At 35.2% G+C, this 14,732-nt stretch overlaps 1 protein-coding gene across 1 annotated transcript; it reads left to right on the top strand.

The window, feature by feature from the left end:
• The first annotated feature begins 2,680 nt into the window (after positions 1-2,680).
• Positions 2,681-13,319, top strand: LOC120340998 (solute carrier family 25 member 48-like). The gene is made up of 6 exons (XM_039409412.2): positions 2,681-4,586; positions 6,028-6,071; positions 7,261-7,412; positions 7,981-8,204; positions 10,771-11,140; positions 13,050-13,319. Exons 1-6 carry the CDS (start codon positions 4,541-4,543, stop codon positions 13,222-13,224), a joined length of 1,011 nt encoding a protein of 336 aa, XP_039265346.2. The 5' UTR covers positions 2,681-4,540; the 3' UTR covers positions 13,225-13,319.
• The last annotated feature ends 1,413 nt before the right edge of the window (positions 13,320-14,732 follow it).

Genomic DNA, 14,732 nt, shown 5'->3' with positions numbered 1-14,732 from the left:
CGATCTATCGACATGGGGCTGTTCTGGTAAAATGTAGGCAGTGGTTCGCCACATGATTAAGCCGTCTTATCAGTTTCCTTCTCCCTCGGAATGAATATGTAAATCCCATCTTAAATATTTTCTTGCAAGTTGACCGCACACGACACGCACGGCTATGGCATCGGAAGAGGATGACGATTATTTGCATATAATTTGAGGTATACAAAAATATGTTTTTATGTTTACCCTAAGAAGAAGTAAGGCGGTTAAACAACCATGAAAACTTTTCTCGAAAAACATTATAATCATTTTGCAAATCACGATAGTTGAACGTTTCAGATCTATTTGACCGTGGACCAATCGATCTATGCCATTTAAAAATATCCATGAAAACCTCGATGTGCATACTATCGTTGGATGTCATGAATGGGTAGAATATGATTCCATCCTAAAAATGATGTCCAGCTATTCCATTGATTTGGTATTTGTAAAAATCAATTTGTTGCACTACATGTACCTAAGTGTTTGGGTCTTTATCATTTTCCAATTGCATTGAAAAGATTAAACAGGATAATAAGCACTGCTAGCGCGTGTTCATGATATACAGTACAATAATTACTAAATGATGTTGATTTTGGTTGTGGTATCAGTCAGGTGCAACATCGAGCAAGAAGGCAACATATTATATAAATATCCAAGTACTTCGTTCATTAGTTATTTATTTACAAGAACTAATGTGAATAGACTGACCGACCAAATTAACAGAAAATAATACTTTGTACGGTAATTGTGTATATATGATAATTTTCATTAGAAAATTTAAATAATCTCAATATAAGTCGCATAGTAGTATTCTCAAAACGTTGAATAACTTTGTTTAGTTTGATTTTTTTATTCATCAAGACGTTGTCAGGTGCAGGTTGAAGTAATTCAAAAAATAAAATAGATTAGGAAATCCTAATTTTGTATTCGTAGGCCTATACTATATCCAGACTTTGACGAAATCATGTCCCGATTCTTTTACTGGATTATGACCAGACCAAACCATCTCAACAATAATAATAAGAAGTTTGCAAACCGATAAGTACACTCGTATCACTCACAGGTACAACAATTAATAAATTCCTCTTTCAAAGCTTTGTGTGTATTTAAATATTGTTAATAAATACTGAAGAAACGCAATATTTTAATAATTAATTCCGTATTTTTAAACGTAAAAACTTGATTTGATTTTACTGCTTCTACGAGTTTACTCGATGTATTATTTTGATTGCCCTAACACGTGGATTGCCCACACAGGATCACATTTATGCGGACAAATTTTAAACTCCCACAATTTATATTATTGATATAACCACTTTTTTCTCGGAAGATGGTGAAAAAATTTACCAATAAATTGCTATAATAATCATAGCCGCAGATATACACAGAAATTGAGATACTTTTTTTTCATACTTACGTTTTTTCAGGGGAGGCTGTCAGATGGTTTTTCTTTTTCTATAAAACAAAATAAAAAGTTAACAGAAGTTCCCATCACTAGGAGAAATGCACCTTGATACACACTCATTGAGCCCTCCAGTGACGAGTATTTCGTCTTGGCCAGGTAAGGAGAAAAGAAGGAGAAAAATGTCAAGATGACGGAGGGAAAGTTTAGAAAGAGAGAAAAAGGCCTATAAATAAGTGAGAAAGAAGAGAAAGAACAAACAATATAACAAAAATAGAGAGAATAAAGTATATCAATACAAAAGTTGCCATTTTCTTGGTGTGTTTGGTGTTAATTTGTTTAATAGTGCTATTTGTCTTGCTGTTATATTTTACTATGCTGGTGAATAAATTATATATTACAAGTTGTTATATTTAATATACATAGGCAGATTTAGTGCTAATAGTTTAGATGAAATTAGATGACTCGGGGAGGTTATAGATCGTTAGAACGATATATAAATTATATATATTACAACGATGTAATTGTTTTATGTGTAGGCTCTTGATGGGCACTAGATACTCTCAGTCCTTCTTTCCACCGTTTCTAAGCCTTTGCCTCTTTCAGGTTAATATAGAAAAAAAATTGAGATACTTTAAGTGTAATTGTACGTTAGGGTGGAATCAAATTTGAATGTAATAATAAATAAAACTCGAATATGCCAATCAAAGGCTTAGTTTCATTGACCAATGATTAGAGGGTGTAAATCATTTGTAAAATGTGTTAATTATATGACAACAGGCAATCGCCATTTACAATGCCCGGCCCTTAGGGCTCAAAGGTAGCACTTACAATAAATGTATGCGTTGTATTGACCATTGGTCAGAGTGCAATAGACACACAACAAGATATTATAGGTCAAGCATGATTGTAATACCATTAAACAGGTTTGGTATTTGCTCAGAAGTAGGTCATTCATCGTCCAGATATCCATAAAGCATCTATGACCCTACATGAAATGAGTTCGATTGTCCAGTAAACAAAGTAGTAGGCTATAGTTATTGTGATCAAACAGGAAATCGGAGTCTGTTAAATAATCGTTTGTCTGCTTTTGATATCAGGTTACAGTGGATAAATGATTAGGAATAAAATAGCAGTAGATTTATAGTTAAGTTATGAAAGGTGTAATAATACATTTAGGAACTGTAAAATTCTTTGGATGTATCTTCCTGACCCATAATCGTTTGAATTGGAGCCGGATAATTTACGTATGTACTGGTATCTGCCGAGGTACCAAGCGAACAAGTTCTTTAGGTTTTCTATAAAGTGATTTCATCGATTTTCTGAATAACACTACTGAAATTACTTGCTATTGGATAGATCGTTGAATGTATTTCCAAAAACATTACGAGTGATTCTATTGTATATCTCATTAGTTATAATCGTTAGAAAGTGGGATTGTGGGATAAGAAGATTTCCTGATTGTCGAGTTCCGACATGACTGGTGAATAACCGCACATAATTGAACTCATATTCGTGCTTGAAAGGTTGTGCAGTTTGAATTATCGAATATTGTAAATGTTCACACCTCTTAATACTTTGTAATGTGTATTACAGTGCGTTCGGCAATCGAGTAGAAAATATTTGTATGTGTACTGATACAGTATATAACATGTATCTCAAGTTCAATTCATTTTAATTAAACCACATGCATATTTAATAAACTCGTCTGGCTTATGTATGATCCTTTGCCAAACATTTAAATGAAATACGCGAGTAAATGTATCATATTATACGAAGAATGAGAGACACGGCGCTTTTTGTCGTGTATTTGATTTTATCTATACACGCGGTTGATGTTTTTGTCGAAAGGCAGACTCCAGAAGGCAGTGGTACTATTGATGTTATTTTTTTTTGTGAATCGCCTTCAAGTAGTTTGAAAAAGGCAATAAAATCTTGAATATGTTTAAATATGTGACGCAATAAGAATTAGCCAAGCACCCGTATGACCGGCAGTATCGAAGCAGCTTTACCCGAGAAAATTATTTCTTATCGGGTTTGGCACATAAACGACGAACGCTTTGTCACGATGTCGCTATCATTTGTTCACACCTAACTAACCACATTATTCTCACTCACAATAATTCACGCCTCTGCTCACGTCATTAGCATGCGTCGAATCGTTGACTAGCAGTAATATGATGCAAGGAGATAAGACGTGGCATATCAGAAACAACTTTTAAACTTTACTATACTTTCCCCACTTTGGACTACTATACCACTCCACTCCATTGAATATGAGTAAATAGACAGGACAAAGGTGTTAATGTTAGGGAATTCATGATATTCTAGGGATTTGTTTCAAATCTTTTCCAAGTGTTCAAATCTCAGATAATTTCTTTAATTTGATAACTAATATTGACTTAGTAGCTCTTCATGTTATTGCTCCGCCACTAATTTTATTCGATTTTTTTTCTATTTTCTAGGATAGTTTAGGATAAGTTACAGAGCAAAAGAAGTGAACGAATCCCTGGCTTAAGACGCATTTACCGTGGCCATGTTTGTTTTAGCGGAATCAAAAATCTTGCGTCATGTGTCTGTCTGATTGTGTGACAATCAATTTTTTCGCGTTTTGCGATTTGGTATATATATATTTCAGCTTTGACGGTTGTGATTCGCCTTTGTACTATCCAAATATGGAACTTCCACAGAATTTTTGTTTATAAAATTTTATGACTCAATAAAATTTGAAGAATGAATCAGAATTCCAATGCACCCTAGTATAAATATCACAAACATGGGAGTCGCACCCTAGTATAAATATCACAAACATGGGAGTCGCGTTCTGGGAGAAAATGCAGGCATGGGGGAATGAATCGTACGTAACAAATTCCACGTAAACCCTGAGTCACGCAATACATCGATCGGCGGTAAATAGCTGTTGTTTCGTTTGAATAGAATACTGCCATTCTTGTATGACGTAATGCACTCATCCGTTTGGTGTTTTATACTTCTCTCTATTTTGATTCATAGTTATTCAGTTACTGACACTGGTATATGTGCACGGTATTTGGAGCTGGGTATACTATTTTATTTATTCTGTCACTTAGCTGAAGGCGTATTTTTTCAACAGAAAATATGCCATCTGTGGACGCATGTGATTTTCTGGCGGGATGGATCGGGGGTGAGTTTTATATTTATTTAACCACAATCACAGACATTTTGTATTTTAGTCTATTTGTCGAAAATGTATATTTTTAACTGAGACATGATTGAGTGTGAAATATGAATGGGACAGTCTGAACGAGTCGTGTACTAAATTTGATGCTTAGTAAAAATCATTTTCAATGCGTTTGATCTCGTCTATCATCGATATCGATCACCAGAAAATCGAAAATAATCGTTTTTTATCCGTTCTGTGAAAGCAATATGTATAATGTGTATGTAAATGTGTATAATCCGTGAAGTTCCTCATAGCATGGTTTGTCATTTTCAGGCTTTATAAACGAGCTAATCCCAGACATCGTCGTTGTTAGAGTGGTTGTTTATGATAATTGCGAGGTTACGGTGTTTTTCTGATTACGAAACGATACATTATCATTCAATGGTCACTTTTATGCCTTGATGATGAACGTAAAAATTATTCAAATTCCATGTCCATATTATTTGTTTTAGCTGAAATGGTGATATTTAAGCTTGCGTATGACGTTTACGTATATCCGAAACACTGAGGTATCGGAAAGAAGTAGTTTCGTTTTCGAGGAGAGGTGGTTTATATTTTTATTTTACCTACACGAGCTTCCACATTTCTCATTTTATGAAAAATTCATACTTGTGCGTTTTTTGAAGCTTTTTATATGAAAATTTCGGTTAAAAAAATTTCCCGAAAAAATATAATGATTTTCCAGTTTCAGCGCTATTTGCGATATTTTGCGCATGTACAGTAAAAACTAAGATGGAGAGTTATTTAGTTTTTTTGCTACTAATCTTACCATATTTTATGTATATCGAGACAAATATGGATATCTCTAAACAATCAGAATAAAAAATCCATTCTTTGTTATTTGTCAAGTTGTAAATTATGCACATAAGCGAATATCAATATGTATATTCCAAGCAAATGCAATAAATTTGCTTTAATTCCATGTCATCCAGTTTGGCGCATATCGGAAAATGTATATTTTCACTGAAATAGTTACGTATCCGGTGCATGCTAGGTTAAGTCTGGTTGTAACCGCCCATTCCCCGCCTAGGGTCGGTCACTCACCCATATTTTTGTAAGCATTTGTACACCCGCTGTCGCCATTGGCCCACTTTGGTGGGCGCTGTATTGCAAGCATGTTTACTCAATACCGCATATAGAAGCGTAGCCAGGGTTCACTCTGGGTTCTTCGGATATGTTTACCTACGCATAACATAGTTAAACGCAATATTTTTTAAAATTAAATGATCCAATGTAAATAATTAACCTGCAGTCTTACACTGTTTAAATCCAATAGTGTTTTAATGCCCTTGAAAATTGTATTTACTATATTTTGTATATACTTCATTGCTTTTTTTGTTAGTAAAATTGGACAATTCAGAGTGTTTAAGTGAGGAAATTTAAACCTGTTTTCCCTTCGCAGGTGCAGCTGGTGTTAAATCAAGCCATCCATTGGACACCGTTAAAGTAAGGCATTTTGCATTTCAACCATGATTATGACGTACGGTATTTACCGGCACTCAAAAATTCATCTGCTCAGATGAACGCGTCGCCTTTGGTATCCGAGAAACGAAATACATTCAACGTCATTCAGAGTCGCGGAATGTATACAATGTCGTATACCGGCGTAATGTAGGCGTGACCAGTTATGAATGGAGGCGCCGGATACATCCCAGCGCTTGGGGAAAAATCCCCGTCTCGTGGAAAAATACTGGTGTTTTCTGGCGGGAATCATGAATTCCAAATTACCGAAAGTCTGTCCTCGAAGCTAAAACGTATTTGTTATTTTCAAATGCAAACCACACCTTTTTACTCGTAAAATGTATCAGACATAGCAGTTTCAAGTTCACACAAGTTTATATTTATTTTCTCTTCGACGCAAATTTCCTTTTATTTGTGAGAAACGATTACATATTGTGTAATGTAAATAAATGATTCCATTACATTTGAACCCACGTACATTTGAACCCATAACAATTGCACCTGTATGCTATTGCACCTACGGATTTCTTTTTGTTTTTCGGATAGTTGAACTCATACTAACCCTAACCCATGGGTTTTAGCACCCGTATATAGTTTAAACCCGTGAATATACACATGTGTTCAAATGTACGTGGGTTCAAATGTACGGTCACCTAAATAAATACATCCGTTTATATTGGAATAACAATATCCATTGGATACATTTTTAGTTCCTTGTTAATATTATGCATAAATTACATGGCTTGAAATTGGATCATGGGGCACAACTATATTGAACATGTTTTGTAGGCTATCTTAACTTCTATCAGTTATTCAAAACATAAATACAAATGCATAAACAGTTGCTATTTCGACTATTATCCGAAACATAAATTCAATTTGATCAAACTAGTCCCGTGCTGAAAATATTTTTCAATATTCATTTTCACTCGGCTTAAAGAAGAATTTCATGGTCGGTTATTGTAGTCGCATAATAATGGGAGAGCTCTTCCAGAGCTTAAAATTGTTTTCCAAAAACGAAAATAACATTACAGATATCATACTAGATTCAATATACATGTTGTAAACACAGGTTCCTAAAAATTTATAAAGTATAAAGCGCCGGACACACAAGCAGAGAGTTATTGATCGGCTGCATTGCATCTCCTAATAAGAGTTTTTATCAATACTTCAGGTGCGCTTGCAAACATCAAACGCCTACAAGGGGACAATTGATTGTTGCATCAAAATTATGCATAAAGAAGGACCAAAGGGATTTTTCAAAGGAATGTCCTTTCCATTATTGTCTGTAGCTGGGTACAACGCGTTAGTATTCGGAGTATACAGGTAAACTTGCGTTTAAAAGTAATAGTTGTTTTTTAATTCAGTCATAGTTCACTGTGTAGCAACAGATGACAGCAACCATATTTTTATGACGTAATTAATTACTCAAAAATAATATTTAGAAGATGATTAATAGCGTTTAATCATATTATACTTTAGCTCCGTATTATGACATATTACATAAAAGGACAGGAGGTCATAATATATAATATCTGTTTGGAACCACCCATCAAACGTCACAAGATTTTGTTAAATGAGTCAAAATCAGTAATCTCTTCGTTTGATAAGCGTTTCTCATTGCAAGCATTAGGTGAGGACGGCATTGTTTCATAACTATGTTTGTGTCTTCACATACAACACTATTACCGTAATTATATTTGATTTCATAGTAATTAAGCAATGAAAAGAATGAATGACCTTGTTAATATTGAGTTTCCTACGATATCTCATATATTTAGTGGCAGAACTCGTGTCAATAGGCCATTTTCTAATTTAGAATTTATGTTCCATCCTGAGCACAGACATTCTGTTAAATTCAGCGGCACGATCTCACAAAAATACATTTTTACAGCAATACTACGAAGTTAATATGCCAGTGGCGGTACAATGATGCGAACCACCAAGCTAGGTATTCAGATATCACGTTCGCGTCAATGATAGCAGGGGCAGTGTCGGTGTCAATTGGAGCACCTGTTGATCTGGTCAAAATTCGTTTACAAACACAAACAGGATCTGTCGAACCCATACGACTCAATGATGTAAAAACCAATGTGACGAGGAAAGTGGAAAAAAGAGGTAAACATAATACTATGATTCTTCACATGTGATTGATAATTTTCCAATAATAGGACAGTTGCTAAATCTCAACAAATGTTTGAAAATGACAATGATTTGATTTGCATTTCAATTATATCACAAAAATTGAAGCTGAAATAAATTGAAAAAAGGTTTTTCAATTCCCGAAATTAAACCAAATGACTTTTTTTCGGAGTTCCCGAAGTATGTGCACCAAGATGGCGCACAACTTTAACTTAGTATGTGTACCAGATTAAAGTTCAGGTTGTGCGTCATTATGGTGCACATACTTCGGGAGCGCTCTTTTCCAATTGTCAATCGAATACAATTATTCATTGTTGCTTTATTAGAATATTTCAAGGATGCAAACTTCCGGCATTTTCACCATGCGAATTTTCACTCATCGGCAAAGTATTTCTGTTTGTGTGCCATGCAGGTTTTATATCTTTTTTCAGTTATATATTTCATTTGTATATCGATCGTTATCCATCAAATATTCATGTACATCGTGTCATCCAAAATTTTGTTCCTGTCTCATTTTCCTGTACAAAGTGACACGACCAGATAAAAAATGATTTTTATATTCGATAAAATTAACTATGACTTCATTAAGGGTTTTAATTTTGGTATTTGCGAAGAAATTCACTAAATTACCCCTAATCCCAAAATAATACTTTGTATATCCGAAAACTATGAAATATTATGATGGGGTTTTCATTTCAATGAGGACGGGGAATGAGCTTGTAACTTTTTGCAGCCTGGAATTTGGCCCCAATTTAAGCTTAAATTTCCCAGTCTTACAAATATAGACCAAGGCAAATCAAAAAATTGGGTTCGCTAATAGTTGTCGTTCTAGGTCCTGAAATAATCGCACATTCTCAAATTTTTGTATCGTGATCATAACTAATTTTATAATTCATTCATCACCTAATTTACTATAAAAATATCGAATAGGCGGTATTTAATTCAATTCAAAAATATAATTTCATACAATTTCAAATCATTGGGTATTTATTTCTGTAAGCCCTAAAGTACATTTTCGGATATAAACGCATATTTTGTTTTGTGCTTGGAAAAGTCTAAAAAATCTCAGACTTTAAATAACGGAATTCTTGCAATGATATTCTTTTAAATGAAAGAACTTTAATGCAGTAAGTTTTCCCTGTTTAGTTTCACGTGAATTTTTATCTTTAGTTTGGCTGGCCGCGCCACGTCAGCCCATGGAAATAAAACGTTAAACCAATTCAAGGCATTCCTCGCCTTTCGTTGGGAGGTGAGTATCGGAGGTATATAGGTTGTATAAGATTAAACCTTTGTTATTTTATTCCATGTAATCTTATTTTTTTTATTAAAATGTATGAAATTTAATTTTCTCTTGCTTCAATTGTTTTTTTTCGCAATCAATGCTCGTAATAATTTTAAATAGTATTGATTTTCAATTTAAATATATTTCAGGGCTGAAAGTTAAAATTAGTCTATATATAATAACCTCGAAAAATGTCAAAGTCAAATTATTAGCAAGTCAAAATGCCAAATAACAATTCTCTTTATTGGAAAATGATTTTATTTAAAATTACGATATGGGCTTGGATTTTCGAGATGGCTGATGAAGCTCAAATTGGATACGTCTCAAGTTGCATCGCTTCATCAGGCGTCATCTTCTGATACTTAACTATTCTTCTTGACAAGCAAAATATCTAGAACTAACTCCGTGTACTCGAATAACTGAAAAATGAGGTTTTATTGAAAATAAAAACTTCATAAATGGAGATTTTTGAGAGTCAAATCGAATATTTTTTGTATCATGTCATTATTCAAATGTTTGTATCACGGAATCAAGTCTAGGCCACATTGTGGTTCTACGGTGACCCTTTTTGGTGCGTCAACTAATCTCCAAAACTAGAAAAGTCATGCCATATTATAATTATTTGTGATTGTTGGGTAGATTACCAATACACGAAATTTGATTTAAAAATATCAAAATATAACGAACGCAACTTTGTTTGTCTTATATGGATCGTTCCGCATTGTTTTTCCAATTGAGATACGATCAAATGTCCGAGATGCAAATGTCAATTTTACTGCACACACAACAACTTGTGTATAATTCCAGTTCGACTCGAAAATTTATTCAATTCATGCCCTAATTAAATTGGCATCAACTTCAGCACATAATGGCTACGGACTAATTTATGTTCGCCATGTGATTACTGATATTCCACTTGATCGGTTTTCAAAGAGTTTATAATATTGACTAAGCAGGCCCAAACAAAACTACAGGCGGCGCCAGGAAATTATATTGTTTATTAAACGGATTTCCTAATTCTTTCAAGCATTCGCAACCAGCCCGATCTATTAACCTTTAAATGGCACGGGTGGGCATGAAAACTAATCACTAATACGTGAAATCATAATTTAAAACACTTTATTAGACTTAGAAGACCCCCGCTGCCCCATATCAGCATTGTTGTTGTGATATATTCACCAAAATCCACAACGTGCTTTTTGGGGCAATGGCTGTGAAAAAATTTCATGCATTTTTCCTAATCTATTTTATTTACTTCAGGATTTCTAAAGCCTAATCCGCTACCAATCGTCTCGCAAATAGAGTCATTTTTGGTGAGGTCGTCAGATAGTGCCAACTTGATACCTATCCGTTCTAATCAGCCTGAACAATACCGAGGGGTCATGGACTGCCTGCTAAAAATATACAAAAAAGATGGACTAAGAGGCTTTTATAAAGGTGGTGGACCTGCCATGTTGATTCGAGATATACCAGGATACGTGGTGTACTTTCTCCCATACACTATCCTTTGTAATGCTTTTAAAAGCAGAAATGAATCACGGACAGGACCAATCGGCCTTATTCTTGCTGGTGGACTTGCAGGTGTTTTGTCTTGGGGTATAATGCATCCAGTTGATACAGTAAAAAGCAGGTAAGTTGGTTCAAAACTATATCATATAGATGAAAATTTCTTGGAACTTCGCTATATCGTTTTTATGGTGCTTAACATTATGTCTGTGTATTTATAGATATCCGATATTTGTTTCGCAGGCTTTTGAACAAAATGGCGTATAATTGTATTATGGCAATAAAGATGCCAACTTGAATTTTATTACTACATTAGTCTGTTTATAGATCAGACGAGAGAGAAATTGCGCTCTCGAATAGCGAAAAAGAAAGTTTTTGAAGTACATTCCTTTTCGAAAAAATGCTGCCAATAATCAAATTCCTCCGGTCTTTTTTGTAATTTTCCTACGAAATTCAGAATTTTCCGTGACGTAATGCGATTGTCGACAGAAATGTATTGTATATCAGTTACATAGCTGCCCATGCGTTTGATATCTCTTTTAGCATACGGTCTATGGAATAAAACAAAACATGTTTATGTAACTAGCAATTTTAACGGATTTGGGGAAACCCGTGACTGTTCCACAAGATCAAATCCGATATCTGTTTTCGAGAACAACCGGCGTGTTGGCGATTCCTGTACATTTGCATTTGAAATCAGGGGTCACCAAACTACGGCCTGCGGGCCAGATCCGGTCCGTGGCGTCTTTTCATCTGGTCCACAATAACACGAAAAAATAGCGAATTTTTTTCAAGGGATGTTTCCCCGAGCATCGACTTCCTTGTTCATTTCGTAACATTGGCTAATCAGCAAGATGCAAAAATTGACGTAATAATAGACCCTTTCGTAACCGCTCAAACACTTTTGTCACTCGGACAGATTTCCAGTTCTGGTTTCAAACAATACCTCGTTTTCGCGATTTTGAATGCTATTCGTTAGTTTTCAGTCGTGATTCGGAAATCTAAGTATGAATCAAATAAATCAATTATCATTTCGCCTTCTTAGGAGTTGTAGTTTAATTGCAGTAATCAAAAATTGTCTAGAAATAAGTGTGATAAAATAGGCTAAAATTCTCTACCGCTACGCATCGTTTTCTGCGAAGGAAGTCGTGGCGCGTGTTCTCGGCGAAACTGTTGCTATGTACGTTTCTCCTGGTATATGATCGGTTTACCGCCCGATCTTCGGCCCGTTTGAATAGCCGCCCGTGTGAAAAGAACATAAAAATAAATGAGGGCCGGTGCTTGAACACTCGCCCGATGTAAAAGCTGATTTTTCAGTGGTAGGGAACAATGAAAATAAGAAGCGCTTTTGTCACAGCGCTGTTGAATTTTAAGCGCCGGTGGTAGATAACCCTCACGCCTTGGGCGTCATATTACATAACAGACACCGTGGTTCTCAAACTGGGCGTCGCGACGCCCAAGTGCGTCGTTTCAATATTGATAGGGCGTCGTAAAGCTTTTCTTCTTTTGCGGATTTGTACCTGCGGTGCTTAGAAAAAGTCAAAATTGTTGTTATTCTTGTTCAAATCATACTTGAGACATGGAAATGACAATATATTAATTATTGTAACAATCTATCTTATCTCCATGTATATATATGTTTTTCTCATATATTTTTTTGTATAATTTAACTCTAAAAATAACAAGCGCCCGTGTTTAAATAAGGGCCCGGTTAGTGCGTTTGGTTAAAAAAATATTGGCCCGGGCTACAAAACGAGCAAATACGGTATTTGTTTTGCTATTATGTTCTTGATCTCTATTCTGCGATATCGAATTCAATATTCAAGACTTCAGAAATGTAGAATTTATATTGTTAAATAATTTGAATGGATTTCCCAACTTTTGGGAATTTATTGTAATGCATTGACAAACATATTTGTCCGACCCGTTTCAACACAGTTTGAGTCATACCTGGCCGCGGTCAAAAGAGTTTGAAATCCCCTTGAAATACGTACGTAAGTACTCGATTAAATTAATTATTCATCTGCTTTTAGAATTCAACTACAAGGTGGAAAAACTGGCGTGTTCGAATGCGCATGGAATATGTACCGTAAAGAAGGGTTGCCGGTGTTTTTTCGAGGACTGGGTGTAAATGCCTTGCGTGGGTTTCCACAGAGTGCTGCGTTATTTTTCGGATATGAAATGTCGGTGCGTGTGATGAGAGGTTAATCAGCTCGCAAATAAATTGATACAGTCATAAGGTGCACTATGCAAAGCAAAGGCATTGAAGAATTTTTCTACTCTGTTTTGTACATCAACAGCGTCTTTACTAACAGACCGGCAGACGCTGTCACTGGAATCCTACATTCCGTATCCGAACTGTCGTGCCATTGTCCCATACAGATAGCGTGTCGACTGGTAGTAAATACAGTCGAACTGAAAACAAATGTTCCACACTGGTGCTGCTGTGCTTTAGCTACTCATTATCAGCGTGCTAGTGACATGTGCAATCCCAGAGTCTAATGACTAAGGCTGTTTTGATTTACTTTTTGTGCTATTTTTTATGCATATTTTTGTGTTGAGAACTATTTGCAGCATGCGAGTATTTCATAAACATTGTGTTATTCTTATAATAAATTATCTGTGCTTATAAGGTGCAAAATATTTTTGATTTTTATGCTTATGAAATGTTTATAAATATATTATTATATTGCACAATTGGGTGTTTCCTATATACTGTATTTACCTATAAAGCTAAAGATTTATTATTGCCGTAGCCTACTCCAACCACTTTTTCAATAGCCTCCTATTTTGACAGATATTGGAATGAGTGGGCCTATTTTCTCAGCAACGAACTAAAACATGATACACTCAGGGTCAGGGGTCTATTGGGAGAATAGTCCAAACGTTTAATGTACTTACAAACAAGGTATGGCCAACTTCAAAAAGATGTATTTTTCCCCTCCAACTTCGCTAAGTGCAAATGATCCCACTACCCTATCCATTCAGGCTAAGTACCAGTAGCACAGCCAAAATTCCTAATGGGTCTGGAGCTTCCACAGATCCAAGATATTCGCGGAACGGCTTCTGAAAAAGTTCTCGCGATTGCACTACTCGTTGAAAGAGTTGACTTTTTACAAATTCACTTCATGGTCGGCAATAACCTCCATTCAGATTTTTTGAAATTTACAAAACCTTTGTTATTAAAAATCAAAATCTGCGAAAAAAAAATTGAAGATGTATAATTTATATAAACCGCAACAGAAAATTGATTAAACATACGGTACCTACCACTGATTAGCTTTCCTTTTTATTGCAATCGGAAGTCGAGAAAAAGCGACTTCAAAACTTCCCTGACGCTCATAAATTTTACGTGCAAGCTGCGAATAATTGACAGAACATCGGCATTCAACATACGACCCGCCGGCGATGGGGGAGGATTTCTGAAAGACTTCTTTGTGTAACTCCATCAAGATGTGGTTTATCTAATTTGCGTTTTAGCAATAGAGATAAATATTTTCTCGAGTCTTTGACATAATACAAATCACGATCTGCTCTTTTCGCGAATGTCACAGCAGGCCAATATATTTCAAGGTGGATTATTCAGACCTGTTTCAAACGACCCTAACTGGTTGCTACGTGATGTTGTAAGTTGTTTAAATTTTGTCCATTATAGGAGGTTAGTCCCCAATTCGTGGCATTTTCCCAACAACTGTACTTGCGCCGAAAAAAACGAA

The sequence above is a fragment of the Styela clava genome, chromosome 14 (genome assembly GCF_964204865.1).
Source record: "Styela clava chromosome 14, kaStyClav1.hap1.2, whole genome shotgun sequence".
Taxonomy (NCBI): domain Eukaryota; kingdom Metazoa; phylum Chordata; class Ascidiacea; order Stolidobranchia; family Styelidae; genus Styela; species Styela clava.
The sequence above is the reverse complement of the archived record's forward strand: the minus strand, read 5'-3'. Positions and strand labels throughout refer to the sequence as shown.

What these genes read in the sequence shown, in the direction of transcription:
- LOC120340998 (XM_039409412.2), top strand. Translation starts at nt 4,541, where the DNA reads ATGCCATCTGTGGACGCATGTGATTTTCTGGCGGGATGGATCGGGG. An exon ending in TTAGTATTCGGAGTATACAG is followed by an intron (nt 7,413 to 7,980) that starts GTAAACTTGCGT and finishes ACATTTTTACAG; the next exon opens with CAATACTACGAAGTTAATAT. An exon ending in GTTGATACAGTAAAAAGCAG is followed by an intron (nt 11,141 to 13,049) that starts GTAAGTTGGTTC and finishes ATCTGCTTTTAG; the next exon opens with AATTCAACTACAAGGTGGAA.